This window comes from Biomphalaria glabrata, chromosome 18 (genome assembly GCF_947242115.1).
Source record: "Biomphalaria glabrata chromosome 18, xgBioGlab47.1, whole genome shotgun sequence".
In the NCBI taxonomy this organism is placed as follows: Eukaryota; Metazoa; Mollusca; class Gastropoda; family Planorbidae; genus Biomphalaria; species Biomphalaria glabrata.
In genome coordinates this window covers 6,525,284-6,547,306 of record NC_074728.1, presented here as the reverse complement: position 1 = coordinate 6,547,306, position 22,023 = coordinate 6,525,284, and the positions used below count along the sequence as shown (strand labels likewise).

The 22,023-nt window shown below is 39.5% G+C and overlaps 1 protein-coding gene across 1 annotated transcript in view; it reads left to right on the top strand.

The window, feature by feature from the left end:
- The window catches only part of LOC129923977 (uncharacterized), a 49,866-nt gene that overhangs the window by 8,213 nt on the left and 19,630 nt on the right, over positions 1-22,023 (top strand). Inside the window, exons 2-3 of the mRNA XM_056017427.1 lie at positions 1,107-1,243; positions 9,757-9,959. Of these exons, the coding sequence (XP_055873402.1) occupies positions 1,207-1,243; positions 9,757-9,959 (240 nt within the window). The 5' untranslated portion in view covers positions 1,107-1,206. The remainder of the gene's footprint in view (positions 1-1,106; positions 1,244-9,756; positions 9,960-22,023) is intronic.

Sequence of the window (22,023 nt, the reverse complement as noted above, 5' to 3'; positions counted from 1 at the left end):
GTTTTCGTTCCTTCATCTGAGACAATAGCTCCAAGGTATTTGAAGCTGCTAACACTAGTCAGCTTTTTACCTCCAATACTGTTTTCCCTTTTAAAGCTCTGTTGACTATTGGTCATAATTTGTTTGTTTTTTCGGCATTTATTTGAATACCATATGCTGCGGAAGTCTTGTTGATGCGCATCACCAGGTCAGCTAGTTCTTCTTCTGTCCCTGCTAGGCCATCAATCTCATATGCGAAGCGCAAATTAGTAATTATTCTTCCTTCATTGCTTACAGTACCTTCAAAGCCCTCAAGGGCATCTTCAATTATCCTTTCAAGGAAGATATTGAAGAGTGTTGGTGAGAGTAGGCAGCCTTGTCTTACTCCAACTGTGGTTTTGAACCAGTCCCCAGTATTATTGTTTAAGTATTCCCCACTGGTGGCATCCTTGTAGAGGTTCTGGATAACTTTGATTATGTTTTTATTGATGTTGTACTTTTCCATTGTCGCCCAGAGTGTCCCGTGCCATACTCGATCGAAAACTTTTAAAAAATCAATAAAGACGTGGAAAAAATTCTCTTGGTGTTGGAGGTATTTTTCAAAGAGTATTCTGAGGTTTGGAGTGAGGTCCTTTACTTATTGGCCCGCTTTTTTACTGTCATTCCTGTTCATTTTCCTAACACATATTCTATATCCACTTTTTCCCTCGTTCTTTCATTTCCTTTTTTATCCTTTGCCGTTGTTAGTTTTGTGACCTTTGTTGTGAAGAAGCAGTTCTGCTCAAGATGGCGTCGTATGATGTATGAATAAAATATGTACGTTCCAAATTCTACATTTGTTGTTTTGATGCTTCAATTTCAGACTAAATCAACAAACGCATTGTGCAAATTTTTTTTATATAAAGCGATTTTAACCGTAGTTTAAGACGGGTATCAGCTTGTAAAAAAAATAGATTTAATTTATAGAATTCAGAATTAATGAATTACAAAATATAAATGCATTTCTCATTTATTGGATTTCTCCACAAAAAATATATTATCGCTATATATCTTTTTGTTTCAACCACTTTGTTGTTTCTTCTCTTAATTTAGTTAGATTAATCTCTATTTTTAATTGTCCCACCTAGAAACAACCTTGACATCTCCAATGCACGACAGTGTGATCTTGGAAGTGAACAATGCATTCAGTACCTAAAGTAAACAATATCTAGTGTAGTATATCCGAAAATGAAACAATCTATGTTTTATTTCGCATGCATTATAGGTAATAAAATATAAGTAATTAAATACATCAATGCTATATTTGATTAATTATTATAAAGATCTAAATCTAGATGTTTTTAATCTATAATAATATTAAATACGGAGGTGAAATTCCGGAAGTTCCGGTGTCCAAAAAAATGACGTAAAATCTTGAGACAGAGTTTTCCTTACTGCTACATAGGTCTTTAGTTGAATTCGATTATGCTCAGTATATGTAAAGATAACATTGCTAAAAAGAATGAATTCGATTACAATTGATGATGGAGAACATTTTTGTCTTTGACAATTTTTTTTAGAAAAAAAATAATTTAAATATTTTGATTTTGCATTGAAACTATATACATTTTTATTTTTGCTGATACTCATTACAGTAGAAGTCGTACCATGTTAATTTTTTTCAGCTAATAGTACATGTGTCTGGCTATTTTCGTACCAATTTTTAGATTGATCTATCGTCGACATCGCACCAACTTAAAAAAAAAAAAAAAAATAACACTGACCTTAGAGGACATTTAAGTTGTTTTTTTTTAGAAGATATTGTTTGTCATCAACAAGTGAAATTATAATCTTGTAGCAAATATTATTAGCTATAGATCTAGATACTTTTTAAAGATTTTTTACCTTGCAATATTCTTTAAAAACGCATTTGAAAAAAAAAATGTTTAAGGCGATTTTGATCCTAATTTTTTAATATTTTGTTATTTTTCTGTCATCACAAAGCCGCCATTTTGTCCACACCTCTCTGACATTTCTTGCAGCTCTAGACCCATTTTTTTTTTAATTTCATCAATATTTACATTATAAATAATTGAAGTTTATGAATAGAAATGAAATCAGAATTTTGAGCTAGAAATTTACTACTAATACTATATCTACTATTAAATGTCTTATTTAATGAGTAGATCTATCGTCTACGAAACTCAATTCCAACTTTTAAAACTTTTGACCTGGAGGCGTGTCTCCTCCGGCTTAGCCAGTGAGACGCTCTCGTCTTACTTGTTCCATTTCAACCAATGTTAGCTCAAAAGGCCACAAAAAAAATCATAACTTTCTAACTGTTAGATATATAGTCATAATTTATACACCAATGGAAAGTTCGTTTAAAGTATTTTAATGATGTATTAACGAAATATTGTTTTTTTTCTCCTTCATATAATAATAATAATAATAAGGCTTGTTTTCGAGTCCGAAGATTAGTGAGGAATACAGTATGTCCCGTGGCTGCGCAGTCCCAGCTGTGACCTACATATCTTGCCACAGCTAGGGCAAGCATAACCATTGTCCGCTGGTGGTCGATTTAGTTGTTTTTTTCGCAGTCTGCGTTTGTCCTCGGCAGCAGATTTTCTTTTGGTTTCAAATGTGTATCCCGCGGCCTTTGTGAGTGACCTCCAGCAGTCTCGTTCTGAGGCCGCATGCAACCAGGTGCTCTCTTCTAAGTTAGCCAAGAAAGGTGGACGCCTAAGCTGGTCTTTGAAGCGTTTCCGTGGGGCGCATCTGTTACGTCGACCACTATTTAGCTCACCAAAAAAGACTCCATTTGGAAGACGTTCGTCTCCCATACGGGATACGTGACATACCCAGCGTAACTTTCGGACGGAAAGAAGTCCCTCTATACTGTCCACACCGGCAATAGCAAAGGCATTGCTGTTTGTAGTGCTGTCCATGATGGAGCGTTAGCATCTTTGGTGGAAGTGCTCAAGAAGTCTTAGATGTTTCCTGTATAGTGTCCATGTCTCAGAGCCATACAGAAGGGTTTAGAGAACTACCGCCTGGTAGACATTGATTTTTGTAGTCAGGCGGAGCAATCTGTTCCGCCAAACTCTCGCCTGAAGGCGTCCAAAAGCGCTACTGGCCCTGGCCAGACGGTTATCAACTTCCCTTGAAAGTGAGGCGTCATTTGACACTATACTACCTAGATATGTGAAGTGGTCTACCACATTAAGGGGCTGTCCATTTACGGTGATCTCTGGGGCTGAGTATATTTAATTGGGCGACTTCTGGAACATGACTTCTGTTTTCCCGAGGTTTATAGATCGACCGAAAGAGGCGGCAGCGTATGCAAATTCGTTTACCGCGTTCTGGAGGTCATGTTCAATGTGAGCTAGCAGGGCGCAATCATCGGCATAGAGAAACTTCGTTATGACCATCTATATCTAGATAGGATTTATACTAGAATTAAGAACATCTAGATTTAGATTTATTTCTAGAGTATAAGGAGGTTAAATAAAAAAATTATCTTTGAAAAAACAATTTTTCGTTAGTACATCATTTAAATACTTTGAAAGAACTTTCCAATGGTGTTTAAATTATGACGATTTATTTAGCATTTAGAAAGAGATGATCACTTAATCTAGAATTCTAGATATTTGTCATTGAGACTGAATTACATAGCATGGGTTTCAAAAGATTCATCACTGAAAATGTTTGTCCTTACAATTAGGTGCTGTTAATTATTGTGATCACCGTTGACGCTTGTTTTCGAAGATTTAGAAAAGTTCGTGCAAGAAACACACATTACAAATTAATTGTCTGCATCACTTAAAATTTGTCAAGCAGGGATGTCTAGCTTTGTAAGTCAATCTGCAGCAGTTGCATCTCTGTCTTGCCACTTGATACATTGACAGCGGATGGGTTTTTAAAACCGCGAACATTGTTCAATCTGAACACGATCATCATCACATGGTCCAGACTGAACTTCTTGCCACATAGATTTTGTTGGTGAATACTTCAATGAACAGGCTCGGTTCCATTTGACTCGAAGACTTTCTGTCAATCCTAACCCTAACCCTAACCCTACTTTCAAAACTGCTGTTTGTACAGAGAACGATTGCCAAGATTTTAAGCGGCAACAGATATGTCGGTAGACTTGTCGGAGGCAATTAAAAACATGTCAAATTCTGGTTTGTCTGTTAGTTTTGAATGTAGATTTTTACCCATTTCTTTCTCTCGCCTTTTAATTGTCATGAGAAAGTCTGACGGCTTCAACAGCATTCTTCTTTTCAGGACGGATTTCTCGCATCATTTCTAGCAAGCACTTTTTGATGCATCTACCTTTTGAAAATGGTTTTATAACTCTACTTTCAATATGTACAGCCTTGTGGCTAGCCTTACAGCCGACTCACTTTATTGTTTGTTTATGGTATATATTCTTAGTAGTCCTCCACTATAAGTGTAATCTAATAGTTGCGTCTCAAACAAATAATGCCGCCTTATTTTTTTATGTGTTTGGTTTCATAAAGCTGTTTAATGCTATGTTCTTTAAAAAGAGCCACTTTTTCTTTATAAAACAAATGTGTTTGTTTATTATCAGTACGAATTCATTTACCTAACGTAAGAAAATTTTTTTTTTCCAACTTTGTTCTTGTGACGAAAGGATTTTCTACACTTTGTGTCGACGTGTCGGCGGGCCGGATGGAATCATGTCGCGGGCCGGATGTGCCCGCGGGCCGTATTTTGGGCATCAATTCCTGAGGCGAAAAAGACGAACAGCTCTAGACAAACGCACTGTCGACAGTTTACGCCCAATGCCAAGTCGACGAATATTTCGGAAAACCTCTCAGACTAGTGGTGTATTAAGTAACACATGTGCGTCCTATGCGACGTAGTAGATTTGCATCCATGACTCTAGTACGACGACTTGACACACTAGCAATGATGACCCACAGGTTTGCGTTTCGACCACTAGCGGATCCAGAACTTTGGAGTGGGGGGGCGATTTTTTTCCAAACCCTAACCCTAACGCCCTGTAAACCCTAACCCTATGCATAAACATGCGTACAGCACACACACACAAACACACACACACACATACACACACACACACACACACATATATATATATATATATATATATATATATATATATATATATTGTTATAAACCTGGTGGTGGCACAGATGTGGGTAGTGGTGTGAGTGTAGTCAGCCGACGCAAATCGCCCCAGGCTAGCGCTAGACGAGCGGTCAACCGTGACGAGTTACGACGGTCAGCCGAGACGAATGTCAACACGGCGGTTCGGGAAGGATCGACGGCGGTCCGGGAAGGATCGACGTCTTGAACAGAGCTAAGGAGAGTTGTAGTCATCTGACCACCTAGAAACGTCGAGCGGCGTTCTGTCCGGTTCGAGAAGGCCAGTAGGGACCCTATATAAGAGCGGAGGTGTCGCAGTCAAGACGGTTCACGGCAGGGGTTCAGAGCCCGGCTCACTACAGTTCGGTCGACTACAGCACAGTTCAGCGGTGTGGTTCTGTACGGAGCATTACGACGGTTCAGTGCGGAGTACTGTCAAGTTCAGTTGAGACAGCTGGCGTCTTGATCTTGGTCTGTGATCGAGTCCGACACAACGAGCCTAGTGTGTGAAGTCAGTCCTAAACTGATGGACCCAGTGCAAGCCCGGAACGAGACGTTGAGGCCAGTGCAAGAGTTGATACGGCGAAACGGTGTTATCGGAGAGATATTTGTACAGTGTACGTGTTGCCAATTGTACAGTATTGGCTGTCATTTATCGACATTAAACTATTACGTTACTTTGGAGCCCTGAGTTGTCAAGTTCTTTAGGTTGGTGGTGTTTGCAGAGAGCCTGGATAGTGAGATTCGTAACAATATATATATATATATATATATATATATATATATATATATATATATATATATATATATATATATATATATATATATATATATACATATGAGAATAAAAAAGCAGCATTTCTCAACCTTCGGTAAAAAACAAAACTAGGGCAGCGCTATAACGTTCTATTGTGGGGTTCGGGGCGAAGCCCCGATGACAAAAGCGTTTTCCTGCTTTTTTTTCACTGCAGAAACGTATTCTCATGAGATATACAGCTCATTATTCATCAATGGAGTTCGGAGCGAAGCCCCGACGCCAAAAGCGTTTTCTTGCATTCTTTATTGCAGAAACGCATTCTCCCGAACTAAAGCTCATTATTTATACTATTAAAAAAGGACCTTTTGAATAATGTTGTACTTGAAAAATATTCTAATATGAATTTATATGCCCCTAATATATTGCAAATAAAACTGATGTGTTCCTTGAAAAGATAAGATACCCCACATATTTAGATTTTGGATTTGAGGATCGCCGCCGAAAAAAAAAATTCCATAAATAATATTTAAGAATATTGAAGTATAAATTCTGAGTTATAGTCCTAAATTTTTTTAACTAGAAAAATATAAGATTGAGTATAGGTTGGGAAAGGGCGACTACGAAAAGACTACTTGGGTTTAGAACTCATCTCAATCATGACTCTTATACTGAAAAATTTTGTTTGAATTCGAAATGAATGCAAAGTTCTTCATAAAATAATTATGATAAATTCATGTGAAATTACATAAACTCTGTTTGGAAATGGGAGGGGCGTTAGAGTGAAAACATTAATACTCGCTCCTTTCATAATTTCTGCTAAAGTTTGCATTTGGCTTTAAAGAATATGGGTGGGGCGACTCGATATAAGAATTTAATTTATAGTATATATAAATTATATTAGTGACAGATTTTTTACATTTTGTAATTTCTAAACTATAATACAAAAAGAAAAAGTATTGATTTGTCCGATGGGGGAAATGCAATTGCATGTATCGCCCCTCCCACCTGGTACAACCCTTTTTCATTTAAATTTACAAATGATACAATTTGAGATTAGAGTGTGGTACGACATAATATACAATGGGTCACATATCAATACGTAGTTTATATTATATTGATATTCAACTAATTTTGTTCACAAACTATGATTGTCCATAAAAATAGGACCGCCCCCCCTCCACTCAGAGGGCTACAGTGGGGAGGACAGTACATGCTATTGCCCTCTCCCCAACCCCACCGAATCGGCTAAGATACCAGAATGGGAGCAACATAATATAAAATGTATATATTAATTCAATTAATTTTGTTCACAAACTATGATTTCTCCATAAAAACGGACCGCCCCCCCCCACTCAAAGGGTTTAGGTTGGAAAGGCAGTAGATGTATTCTCCCCTCCCCCCCCCCCCCACACCCAATCGGCTAATAGGGGAACGACAATACGACAATATATAAAGATCGGTTAAAATATCAATAACAAGTTATAATCATATAGATATTTAATTGATTCTGTTAGCAAGCTGTGATTTCTACAAATAAATTGGACCGCCCCCCCCCACTCGAAAGTGTATGGGGGGGGGGGCGGGATTGATACCATCGCCCCCTCTCGACGCCACCAAATCGGCCAACATACTAGAGGGGGGGGCGAAATAATCTAAACATAGGTTGAAATATAAATAATTAGTATATATTATTAACATAAGTAATAAATTCGTATACAAATTTTGTGAATTCTATAATAAAATTGTTCCGCCCCCCCCCCTTCGGAGAGGGGGGGGGGTCGGCCAAGTGGGGGGGGCGATCGCCCCTACAGCCCCCCTCCTGGATCCGCCAGTGGTTTCGACTGCTATTTAATGGCCACGGTACACGGTTTAACCAAGCACACCAATCCCTCGGGCTGTTGGGGGTTTTCCATCTCAAAATGCTCTGTAGGGGGATCTTAAACTCAAAACCATCTGGAGGTTTTTAAACTTTAAAAAAAAGCCATCTGTAGAAGAGGGGTTTAAACTCAAAACCCCCGATTGGATTGGTTACGCTCAAATAATTTTAGTGTGTAATTTGCTTTTTTTTTTATATTAAAGAGGTATTTTTAGCATCAAACCCCTCTGAATGGGGTTTTAAACTCAAACCCCTTTTGGCAACGCTCATAGCATTTTGAGTGCGTAATTTGCTTTTTTTCTTACACTGAAGATGTATTTTTTAGCCTCAAACCCCGCTGGCGGGGGGTTAAACTCAAAACCCCTTTGGCTACGCTCATAATATTTTTAGTGCGAAATTAGCTTTTTTTATGTTGAAGAGGGGGTTTATCGTAAATTTTAGAGGGGGTTTTAAAATCAAAAACTTCCTTAACTGTGCTCTTGGAATTAGGGGATTTTCGTTTGCATTTTTTTTGGTTTTGTTTTATAGAAGAGGAATAGTTAACTGCAAAAACCCAAGGTAGGGGGTTTAAAACTCAAAACCCCTGGTAGGGGGGTTTAAATTCAAAACCCCTGGTAGGGTTTCTAAACTCGGACTCCTCTGGTAGGGGTTTTAAACTCGAACCCCCCTGGTAGAGGTTTTTAAACTCGAACACCCCTGGTAGGGGTTTTTAATTAAAACCCCCTGGTAGGGGGTTTTAAACTCAAAACCCCTTTGGTTGTGCTGGGGCAAGTGATGATTTAGTATTAAAATCTCACCTAAAATAAACAAAATCAAAGCAAAAAATCAGTCACTAAATTTGATTCGGGGGGGGGGATTTCATTTCGGTGGGGGGGGGGATGAATGCCCATGATATAGTCTATGAGTTCCATGTTCTGCTGTAAGCCTAGCGTCGTAAGCAACGTTTTTCCCGTTGCACGTCATGGAAAATTTTCATTTATAAAATATACTAGCCAAAATTAATTTTTCGATAATGAAACATTTATTTTCTAACGGGATAAAACGGTGGACCTCGAGTTTTCCAGATGTAGCCAATGAGTTTGGATTTTTTTTGTTACTAATATGCACATACCTTGAAATTTTGAAGAAAATCGTTAGAGCCGTTTTCGAAATAATAATTATATATATATATATTTATATATATATATATATATATATTTATATATATATACAAGAATTGCTCGCTTAAGAGTATAGGATTACAGAAATGGGAACGAAATTGGAGTATGTCTTTTCACACAGAGAAATACCTGTTATTAAGAGTAAAAAAAAAAAACTGAAAAAAATAAATTCTTCTTACTTTATTCATCGTCAACCAGTCTCACAGACTAAAAAAAATTCATAATATCTAAGGGTAATAATAAATGAAAACTTAGAATCCTAATATTGATGAAATTATTTTAATTAAAAATCAATCAAAACATTAGAATCTATTAAAAGAAAAGATAAAAAATCAAACAAGAACATACAACTAAAATGCTGTTTAACAATATCAAAATACAATACCTCAACTCAACCAAAAATAAAGAAACTATTTTAAATAGAGCAGTGAGATTTATAACAAACGAATATTCCAATATGATTGGAATAACACCATAACAAATCACTGAACTTACAGAAACTTAAGAATAAAAGATTAAAAAGTAAAGTGGCTATAGTTTGAAAATAATAGCTTAGGCATTTTTTTTAAATTTGATTAAAATGTCAATCATTATGCTATGTTTATCCAGTTTATAAATAAACCATATTTTAACTTATCAGATTAATAAAATGAAAACGGCTAAATTACTATAATTATACAAAACATATAACTTGTATATAAAATATTTATATAAAGCATTTACCTACTATAAAATTTGAACTTGTTCGAAAGCATTTTCTTCTGGCTTAAAGAAAATCGTAAAAATATTTTTTGTCTAAATTTTATTTTTAAACATTTTGTATAAAAAAGAATATTCCATAACCATAAAACTATATTTTTTTATATTAACAGCTCATATACTATCAAAAGATGTTTTCATATCTAAAACAACTCTAATGGAAGGACAGCAGCTCGATGTCGAATGCAACGCTTTGGTATTCGGAAATAGCATACCAAATATTACTTGTGTTTCGGGTTTGAGTTTAGGAAAATTTAACTCAACTACCAAGAAATTCGATTCTATTGTGGAACTATATGAAATAGAGGCTAAAGACGTAAGTACTTTCTTTATCGTATTTTAATGATATGGACTATTTGTTCAGCTTTGCAAATAAAGAACATTATAATAAATCTAAGAATTTATGCATATCGAAGGAATAATAGTACTCTACATTTTTTTTTTTGCATAAACGCTTGCATGAAGTAAACCGAAATTGTTATTTTACTATATGAGACTTAAAATACAATCATACAAATGTATATAAATGGAAATTTTAATTTTATAATTACACAAATTCCCATTAGGGAGCGCTTGATTTGACAACAACTTGAATATAAACTTTTAAGGGTAATGTAATTTTCAGCATATTGGTACAATAAGCATCATTACAAAGTAAAACAAAACAAAAATGTAAAGTTTCCCTTTCAGACCTAGTGGTCTATAGAGCAGATGATGTAAAGGTCATCTTTCTTCTGTGGACTACGGTTAACGAGAGTGTCATTTCGCCAGCACAACGACCAACCGCCTTTACTTTTTTCAGGTACCCATATATCATTATAGAACGGTCATTAAGTAGCAGTCCCCTCTGCTTAAGTTTTAAATTAGAATTTAAAAAAATGAACATATTCATTGTGTCATGGTGCACTATATGCTATGAACATCTTCCAAAAGAATGAAGGGTCATAAAGAATGTAATAAAGATGAATTGTACAGGCGCACACACACACACATACCTATATGTATGTAACTATGTATACATATTGTTACGGTCGTAGCGCAGCACGGTGTGCATGAATAATGGTGCGAATGTGTGTAATGAATGGAAGGGATGTTAAAAAGGGGAAGCCGGGAGAAATTGACAGGAAGAGACATGAAATGTTCGTATTTACATAACTTGTTGTAATATTAAAGTGCTTATAGAGTAATAACCTGAGAGCGTATTATTATTTCAAAGAGTCTTGTGTCGTAACACATATATATATATATAATAGGTGCCGGTACAGTGATAAGGTGCAGGTGCTCAGCACTAGCGGATCCAGAACTTTGGAGTGGGGGGGGGGCGATTTTTTTCCAAACCCTAACCCTAACGCCCAGTAAACCATAACCCTATGCATAAACGTGCGTACAGCGCGCACGCGAACACACACACATATATATATATATATATATATATATATATATATATATCATTTCTCAACCTTCGGCGAAAAACAAAACAACTGGGGCAGAGCTATAAGGAGCCGACGACAAAAGTGTTTTCTTGCTTTTTTCACTGTAGAAACGTATTCTCCTGACAAGTACACCTCATTATTCATCAATGGAGTTCGGGGCGAAGTCCCGACGCCAAAAGCGTTTTCTTGCATTCTTCACTGCAGAAACGCATTCTCCTGAAATCTACAGCTCATTTTCATCAAAGGACTTCGGGGCAAAGCCCCTACGCCAAAAGCGTTTTCTTGCATTCTTCACTGCAGAAACGCATTCTCCTGACATCTACAGCTCATTATTCATCATTGGAGTTCGGGGAGAAGCCCGGACGCCAAAAGCATTTTCTTGCATTCCTCACTGCAGAAACGTATTCTCCTGACCTATCGCTTATTATTCATACTATTAAAAAAGGACCTTTCGAATAATGTTGTACTTGAAAAATATTCTAATATAAATTTATAAGCCCATAATACATTGCAAATAAAACTGATTTGTTTCTTGAAAAGATAGGATACCCCACATATTTAGCTTTTTGCTTTGAGGATCGCCGCCGAAAAAAAAATTATTCGATAAATAGTTTTTAAGAAAATTGAAGTATAAATTGTGAGTTATAGTCCCAAATTTATTTAACTAGAAAAATATCAGATTGAGTAAAGGTTGGGAAAAGGCGACTATGAAAACACTATTTGAGTTTAGAACTCATCTCAATCATGACGTTTATACTGAAAAATTTCGTTTGAATTATAACTTTTCCAATGCAAAGTCTTTCTTAAAATAATTATGATAAATTTATGTAAAATTATATAAATAAGCTCTGTCTGGAAATGGGAGGGGCGGTAGAGTGAAAACGATTAATCTTCGCTTCTTTAATAATTTCTGCTAAATATTGCATTTGGCATTAAAGAATAGGGGTGGGGCGACTCGATATAAGAAATTAATTTATAGTGTATATAAATTATATTAGTGACAGATTTTTTGTAATTTTGTAATTTCTTAACTATATTACAAAAAGAAAAAGTATTGATTATTCCGATGGGGGTAATGTGATTGCATGTATCGCCCCTCCCAACCGGTACAACCCTTTCCCATTTAAATTTACTAATGATACAATTTGAGATTAGAGTATGGTACGACATAATATACAGTGGGTCACATATCAATACGTAGTTGATATTCAACTAATTTTGTTCACAAACTATGATTCTCCACAAAAACAGGACCGCCCCCCCCAGCACTCAGAGGGCTAGAGTGGGGAGGGCAGTACATGCAATCGCCCCCCCCCTCACCCCACCGAATCGGCCAAGATACCAGAAAGGGAGCGACATAATATAAAATGTATATATTAATTCAACTAATTTTGTTTACTAACTATGATTTCTCCATAAAAACGGACCGCCCCTCCCCACTCAAAGGGTTTAGGTGGGAAGGGCAGTAGAGGTATTCGCCCCCCCCCCCACACACACCAATCGGCAAACAGGGAACAATATAAAGATCGGTTAAAATATCAATAACAGGTTTTAATAATATAGATATTTAATTGATTTTGTTAGTAAGTTGTGCTTTCTACAAACAAATCGGGCCGCCCCCCCACTCGAAAGTGTAGGGGTGGGGGCGGGATTGATACCATCGCCCCCTCCCGACCCCACCAAATCTGCCAACATACTAGAGGGGGGGGGGCGAAATAATCTAAAATAGGTTGAAATATAAATAATTTGTATATATTTTTAACATAAGTAATAAATTCGTATACAAATTGTGTGAATCCTATACCAAAGTTCGTCCACCTCCCCCCCGGCCGAGTGGGGGGGGGGGCGATCGCCCCTACCGCCCCCTCCCTGGATTTGCCAGTGGTGCTCAGTGACGTCTGACTTTTAACTACTTATATATTAATAATAAACGTTAAAATACTAAAGAAGTAAAAAAAAATTCCCACATTGAAAAAGGTGCCTGTGAGTCGTACCGGTGTATATATATATATGATTGATTGTTTGATTTGAGGCACATCGGCACAATTTAGGCCATGTCGTGCCTGCAGTCCCTTAAGGACTACTCTCTCTCTAAACAACAGGGCCAGATTCTATACAGTCATATCATTAAAATCAAGGTCTATTCACAGTTAAAATAGTCAAGGTGGTAAAAATTTAAATATTTGGTAAAAATCTAATGTAAATAGTGCATGTTCACAAATTCATAAATCAGAACTTCGTAGATAGCCCCACTTCCCGGATAAAGCCCAGTACCTTCCCAGGGTCGACATTATCAAATAGTGTTTTTAAATTAGTGACTCTAAAATATTTCGCCCTGACATCCTGATATCTGGGGCAATCAACGAGGATATGTTCCACGGTGAGGCGAGAGTCACAGTACTCACAAAGTGGGGGCTCCTCTTTCTTCAGTACAAAAGAGTGCGTGATGTAGGTGTGGCCAATCCTAAGTCTGGACATGGTCGTGCTACCACGCCTTGTCAGACCCTTAGATGTGGGCCGCCACCTGACATCCGCCACAATCTGCCTGAGTTTACTGTGAGTCTCAGCCTCCCATCGGTTCTGCCACTCTCGATAGGTGGCAGAGGCAATACTTTGTCTCAGGTCCGAGTAGGGAATTTGGGTTCCTGACACCGCATGATTTAGGGCTCTCTTTGCTTCTCTGTCTGCGGCTTCGTTTCCCTCAATGCCAACATGGGAGGGGACCCAGATGAAGGTGACATCCCTACGATCGGCTGTTATTTGGTCCAACAGCTTCAGGCTCTTATGTACCAATGGGATGTCAGTCTTCATCCGCCCCAAAGCTTGCAATGCAGATTTGGAGTCGGAGCAGATTATAAATTTCCTCCTTTCTGATGCTTTTACGGCCATAAGTGCAAGCAATATTGCGTGCAATTCGGCCGTAAAGATGGAGCAGCCATCGGGGAGTCTACGGGAGATTGTTTTGTTCCGAAAGGAGCAGGCACACGCGACCTTTCCCTCCATTTTGGATCCGTCTGTGTAGATGGTGCCACAATCTCTGTAGCTCTCCTGCAGTTCCCTAAAGTGGACTTGTAGTATGCTTGGGTCTGTATTTTCTTTTTTGAAATTGAGGAGGGATAAATTTAATTTGGGTTTATTCATTAGCCAAGGAGGGTTCTTAGGGGTTTCTATTTTAGAGATTTGGTCAATGGGTGGGGTTAAATTTTGGATGGGTGCTCTCATTCGAAGGCCCAACGGCTGTATGACGTTAGGCCTTCGATTGTATAATTCTACCTCTGTGGGGTTAAATAGGGGTCAAAAGCAGGGTTCGTGGGGTTGGATTTTAGCTTGACTATATACTGCATTGCAAGCTTTTTCATTCTTATATCCATGGGGAGTTCTCCAGCCTCCACATGGAGACTTGGGATAGGTGATGTACGAAACGCGCCGAGACAGAGACGCAGGGCAGCATTTTGTATTGGTTCCAGTATTTTTAGGTACGACTTCCTTGCTGCTCCATATATTATGGATCCGTAGTCTAGCTTGGATCGAATTAGACTCCGATAGAGCAGCAGCAAGGTATCTCTGTCAGCTCCCCAGTCTGTATGGCTGAGTACTCTTAGTATGTTTAATGACTTTTGGCATTTCTTCTTAAGTTCCTTAATGTGGGGGAGAAAATTAAATTTGGAATCTAAGGTGAGGCCTAAAAAATTTGTAGTTTTCACGACAGGGATCTTCTTTTTGTGTATAAATAGTTCAGGGTCTGGGTGGAGTCCCCTTAGATTACAAAAATGCATACTAACTGTTTTTGAGTCTGAGAATTTGAAACCATTATAGTTTGCCCAACCCTGAATTTTGTTTAAACATAACTGTAATTTTCTTTCTTAGGTGTTCATGTTTTTCCCATAAGTGAGAATGACAAAGTCATCAACATACAAAGAGCACTCTATGCCAGGGGACAGCGCATTTATGATGCTATTTATTTTAATGTTGAACAGGGTGACTGACAGAATGCTGCCCTGGGGTACACCCATTTCCTGGTCATGAGTGTCAGAAGCGGAGTTGCCCACTTGAACCTGAAATTTTTGATCTTTCAGGAATTCCTCCACAAAACGGGGGAGGTGTCCCTTAAGCCCCATAAGCGCCAGGTCACGTAGAATGCCATGTTTCCAGGTTGTGTCATAGGCCTTTCCTATATCGAAGAATACAGCTACTAGATGTTCTCTTCTGAGTAATGCATTTCTAATATAAGCTTCCAGCCTTACCAGGTGGTCAGTTGTTGTCCGCCCCTGCCGGAATCCGCACTGGTAGTTTGAGATCACTTTATTCCTTTCCAGGTAACAGACCAGCCTACTGTTAATCATTCTTTCCATGGTTTTGCAGATGCAGCTTGTTAGTGCTACTGGTCGATAGTTAGCTGGGTCAGAGCCGTCTCTTCCCGGTTTACGTATCGGTATAACTGTGGCTTTCCTCCAGCTGTTTGGGAAAGCGCCTGTTTGCCACACACAGTTATAGACCCCTAGCAGGACTGCCAATGAGGGTTCGGGAAGGTGCTTGAGGAACTGGTAATGGATTTCGTCTTCTACAGGCGCTGTGTCATGTGACTTGTCCAGCGATTTCCTCAGTTCCTCAAGCGAGAACGGTTTGTTGTAGTCTTCATTGTTCTCTGACCTGAAATCAATGGGGTGTCTTTCCTCCCTGGTTTTGACTTTTTGGAACTCTGGCATGTAGTGTGCATTGGATGATTTTTCTGCTATTGAGGATGCAAGGCAGTCAGCTATTTCTCTGGGGGACGCGACAGTTCGTCCTTGGTTTTTCAAATGCCCTATTGCATTTGATTCTTTCCCTTTGATTCGCCTTACTGCCTTCCAAACTGCTCTAGCAGAAGTTTTGGCATCCAGACTGCCGACAAAACTTCTCCAGGAATTCCTTTTTGTTTGTCTAGCCTTTGCCCTAGCTATCCTGAATAGCTTTAGGATTTCCTGGGAAGGATTCTTTATAAATGCAGCCAGTCGTTTTTTCCTATCACCAATAGCACTTTTGCAAGCTGTATCAAACCATGGTTTGCTAGGCCGTTTTGGATTTGCAGAGGTTAGGGTACAACTTTCCTGGCTATACTTAGTAGCTTGCTAGCAAAGGTATCAGCTGGGTTCTGTTCATCGAGGATATTTTCTGTGATATCCTCGGAGCATCTTTTTTGGAATTGTTCCCCATCGGCCTTATTCAGTTTCCACCGCTGAGGTCGTCCTAATGAAGGGAGATTGTTAGTAATGATGATTGGGAAGTGATCACTTCCCCTTAGATCATTGCTAACTGACCATTTAAAGTCGTCCAGAAGTCCGGGGACGCATACGGTGAGGTCAATGCATGTGAGTGATCCAGTTCCTGGGTGCAAGTAGGTCGGTGATGCATCATTAAGTATGCATAAATCATGTTGGAGGAAGATATCCTCCAGCATACGACCTCTTGTGTCGGTATTGTTGGATCCCCACATGGTGTTATGGGCATTGAAATCCCCAAGGATTAAATAAGGCCGGGGGAGTTGTTTCAATAGGTCCTCCATGTCTGTTCGGTTTAATGGAGCGCCTGGTGGTAGATACAGGCTGCAGCAAGTGATAACCTTGTGAAGGGTTATCCTAGCTGCTACGGCCTGTAGTGTGGTCTGTAGTTCTACCCTCTCATGAGGGATGCTATCCTTCACAAGGATACAGACTCCACCTGATGCTCTCTCTGCATCCTCAACATTCTTGCTGTAAGCACGGTAGCTTCGGAAGCTGATGCAATCTTTCAGAAATGTTTCCTGTAAGAAGACAGCTACATAAGTCTCAGAGTCCATCAGTAGCTGCATTTCCTCGTAATTGGCCTTGAGGCCTCTACAGTTCCACTGTACAATTCTGGAATCCATGGCTTATTCTAGATGACCTACTTGGAGCTATTTGGCCTTGGGAGGCCCCCGGAGGGGTTTCCCTTTATTCCAGTGACCTTGGTATTTTTATTCTTGGGTTTGGATGGAGAGGAGGACAACCCCCTTTTGGGGGAAGTCTTTCTCTCTGGGGAGGGTAGATCCCTCTGGTTAGAGCGGAGGTTATTTCCTCCTCTCTCACCTCGAGCATCCTCTCCGCTTTGATTTCTCCCCTTAGGGAGTTGGTCAACCTCTAACTCGGTAGAGGTTGGGGTGTCTGGCTGGGTTCTCTGAGGAGAACCTGTGTCAGACATGATGTCTCCGAGTTCTCCCGGAGTATTGGTTTTGACATGCTGCTCAGTCTCCATGCTCTCATCAGCGAGCTCAGAGAACCTGTTCTTTAGCATGACAACAGGGCTTTCTTGTTTCTTCAGAGGTGTGTTCTTTGGCGGTGTTTTCTTCTGAGTTGGAGGAGGAGGAGGGGGTGGTGGGGTCAATGTGTCCGTCTGTGTGGCTATGGATCTTCCTTTCTTAGCAACAGCCTTGGCGTAGGTCTTTGTCAAGCCGAATTGGCCCTTGGGTAGGGCCAGTACAGCCGATTTCGCCTGGCTAAAGGTACATCCGTTTCTTGCCTTGTACTCCTGCACAGCAACCTCCTGTTTCCACACAGGGCAGTCCTTGGAGTAGGCTGAGTGGCCAGCTTGACAGTTTGGGCATTTGAACTGGGCTGTGCAGCCCTTGTCCTCATGACCCTCTCCAGCACATCTGGCACACACAGTGTTCCTCTTGCAGACTGCCGCGCCGTGTCCATAACCCTGGCACTTGAAGCACCTCATGGGGTTAGGTATGTAGGGCCTCACTGGAACTTGTAGGTATCCTGCGTCTCATACTCTGGCGGTGTCCTAGTTTCGAATGTGAGGATAATAGTGGCGGTTTTGACCTCCTCACCCTCCCTGCGCCTGGTAATGCGCCGGGCATGGGTGACTCCTTCAATGCCCTCCACTATTTCCTTCTCGGAACATTCCAGTAGGTCCCTAGAGCTGATTACACCTCTGCTGGTGTTCAGACTCTTGTGTGGCATGACTTCCACTTGGAGATCACAGAGTCTTCTGCATCTTAAAAGTCCATCAGAGTGTGTCTTGCTGTCTACTTCTACAGGGAGTTCCATTGTTTTGTGTAGCTTAGACACACTCTTGGGCTCTCCCACTACTGACTTGAGTCCCTTATAGATAATAAAAGGGCTCAACTTTGTCAGGCTTTTTCCCTCCTATGTGCACCTAACCACCAGAAATGATGGCCAGGTGGCACAGCTTTTTAGGACCTCCTCTTTTTTATCATCAATTCGACGTTTCTTGCCCAGACATAGGTCTGGGGCAAGTAGTTTTGTGTGTGTTTTTTTTGTCCATATATATTTTTGTTAATTCGGCACCTGTGCTCCCCACCAGCCATCGAGTCCAACAAGGGGACGGGCCATTCGGATGTCCAGAATGAGCCCGCCAGGGCTACACAGGTACTATACTCAGTCAGCTGCTACATCGGACATGTGTCCGATACAGCAGCTCCCTGATTGACCCTCCAGCCAACGCCCTCCAGCATAGGTCGACGACCTATGCTGGTAGCTCGGCATGACCAGCCGGTTGACCCAGAGCGGGCCATCTGGGTCTCAGGTCTAGGGGAACTTGAAGCCAAAGTATTGTGTTGTTGTGGTTTATCCTTAGATAGCCACCACTCAAACACCAGGATCTCTTTATCCGCCCTTACCCGTCGCAGTCCACGGCAAACGGACTGGTCTAGGACGAAGTGAGAATTTTAAGTTAAGAAGACAGTGTGATGATCAATGAAGGCAGATTTAGGAAAAGAGGAGGCAGACACAATGATAGAAAAGAAGTAGGGCACTTTTGAGCTCCAAAAGTGCTAAGGAAAGAGGAGCGCAGTTTAACGTCATGTCTCGGGACGATATATATATATATATGATATATATATATATATATCATGGGCGTAGCCAGGGGGGGTTAGGAATCAACCCCCCCCCCACCGAAATGAAATCCCCCCCCCCCCGAAGGGGCGGAGTAGGAATTTAGTGACTGATTTTTGCTTTGATTTTGTTTATTTTAGGTGAGATTTTAATACTAAACCATCACTTGCCCCAGTACAACCAAAGGGGTTTTGAGTTTAAAACCCCCTACCAGGGGGGTTCGAGTTTAAAAACCCCTACAAAGCAAATTATACACTAAAAATGTTATGAATGTAGTCGAAGGGGTTTTGAGTTTAAACTCCCCTCCAGTGGGGTTTGAGGATAGATTTAAATACATCTTCAGTGTAAGAAAAAAAGCAAATTACGCACTCAAAATGAACGTTGCCGAAAGGGGTTTTGAGTTTAAATCCCCATTCAGAGGGGTTTGGTGCTAAAAATACATCTTCAATATAAAAAAAAGCAAATTACACACTAAAATTATTTGAGCGTAGCCATACCAAACGGGGGTTTTGAGTTTAAACCCTTCTTCTACAGATGGCTTTTTTTAAAGTTTAAAACCCCTCCAGATGGTTTTGAGTTTAAGATCCCCCCTACAGAGCATTTTGAGGTGGAAAACCCCCAACAGAAGATTTTGACGTTAAAACTTCTCTTTTCGATATAAAATCTAAAGCAAACTACAGTCACTTAATTCCAAGAGCGTATTCAAGAGAGGTTACACATTTTTACCAGTGGCAGGGCTCCATTAATAAACTGCAGTGAATAGTCATCTACCGAAATCGAAAAACACTAAATGTAGCTCAACAAAAATGGCTAAGACAGATTTTAGGAGTCAGTTATAGAGATCGGTTCTAAATCAAGGAAATCCTATGCCGAACTGGGAGTCGACCCCTTAGTAAGATTGTGAGAGAACGACGCATGAGGTTTGCGGGACATATTGTCCGACAAAATGAATTAAGCATAAGAAGAGTTGCAATGATATCCTAGTATAACTTGACGCCACTCATTTATGGAGGTCCTCATAGTAGGTGGGAAGAGACATTACCAGTGACAGATTTTTATGGAAACAGCTTGACGTCAAATGCTCCGAACGGCGTAGGAGGGTCTAAGTCAGTAAGAATATCACATAAGGTTTTTGAAATAAAACTTTTTAATAGCAGGAAAATGCAGTGTAGATACCTCAGAATATGCATTTTGTTGGCTTTCAATACCAGAAATAGTGCTTGGCGGCGGGGCTTCGCCCCGCGATGGGGAGCTCCTAGCGCTCCCCCAGACCCCCATGCTAGTAATGGCGGGGAGTCTGAAATTTTATGAAAACAGCTTGATGGCAAATGCGCCGAACGACGAGGGAGGGTCTAAGTCAGTAAGAATATCACATTAGGTTTTTGAAATAGAACATTTTAATAGCAGGAAAATGCACTGTAGATACCTCAGAATATGCATTTTCTTGGTTTTCAATATCAGAAATAGTGCTTGGCGGGGGGGCTTCGCCCCGCGCTGGGGGACCTCCTAGCGCTCCCCCAGACCCCTTTGCTAGTAATGGCGGAGAATCTACAATTTTTCCACTAACTCATGGATAAACCTATTCTAGGGCACAATAAACGTCTTCCGAAAGAATGAAGGGTCAGAATGTAATAAAGATTTTGTACGCACACACACACACACACATAAATAGATATAATTTTTTTTTCGCCGGGTGGGGGGGGGTCGGGGAAGGGGGGAAATTCACCCCCAAACCCCCCCCCGAAAAAAAATCCTGGCTACGCCCATGATATATATATATATATATATATATATATATATAACAATTAGGGGTGCACTGGATAGTAGTTTTTGATATTCGGCCGCAGCCGGATATGACCGAATAGTAAAATTTGATATTCGGACGGAGCCGGAGCCGAATACCTAAGTGTCTTGATTTTTTTATTTGATTTTGATTTTTGATTTTAGGCACATCGGCACAATTTAGGCCGTGTCGTGCCTGCAGTTCCTTAAGGACTACTCTCTCTCTAAACAACAAGGGCCAGATTCTATAGTTATATCATTAAAATCAAGGTCTATTCACAGTTAAAATAATAAAGGTAGTAAAAATTTAAATATTTGGTAAAAATCTAATGTAAATAGTACATGATCACAAATTCATAAATCAGATCTTCGTAGATAGCCCCACTTCCCGGATAAAGCCCAGCCTAAGTGTCTTGTAAATACCTTGTGTTGCTGAACATTTTACGAATCTGTTAAATAACATACCTATATTGGTTGGTATTTCTTTTTTTTTCTTTTATATACCTTATTGTTTTAAATTATATTACTGATGATTTATTGAAGCTTAACAGTATTTATAAACAGAAAGGCCTATCACAAATTAATCTGTATAGCATGAGTGTGTCTGTGTGTATGTACGATGCCAACAACGGTAAAGGATGTGTGTGGGAGGGTCAATGTAAAATATGTTAGTATATATTTAACTAGTTAGTAATGTAAATATCTCATAACTAAAGTGCAATCTGCCTTGTATAGTGGTTGCATGTATGTGTTCATGAATTTCAGACCAACAACCTGTTCAGATATACCTATTGAGCCTACACATGTAGTCCTTGTGTAGTGTGTATAGTTGTTTGTGTTAACCATCAAGCATTGTTTTTTCATTGGGATTATGCACGTAATAGTGTATTGGATGATCAGTCAAAAAAGATAACACATTGGCATAGTCAGTCTAGCATGTAGATAAATAATACCAGTCCACTAGTTTTTTTACACTCCAGCACATTGTTCCTTTGTTTGCTAGATCTAACTGCGGTACTATTGTTCAATTTCTTTTATGCGATTTCAAATTTTAATCTAAAATTTTCCGTTATTTATTAAGTCAAAATAATTAAACAATGAAATTAGCTTTCTTGCTAAAGGTTTAATACAAGGCAAAAATACACACACGCAAACATGCAGATCTTTGTTTTATTTTATTGTGCAAAGAACGTGTGTAAGAAACATTAAATGCAAAGAACGTATGGTAGAAATATCTTCCTTAATCATTATTGATTTTATTCATGGTTTCAGTAAATGTTACAAAAGGGAACGATAGCAAGCCTGTGGG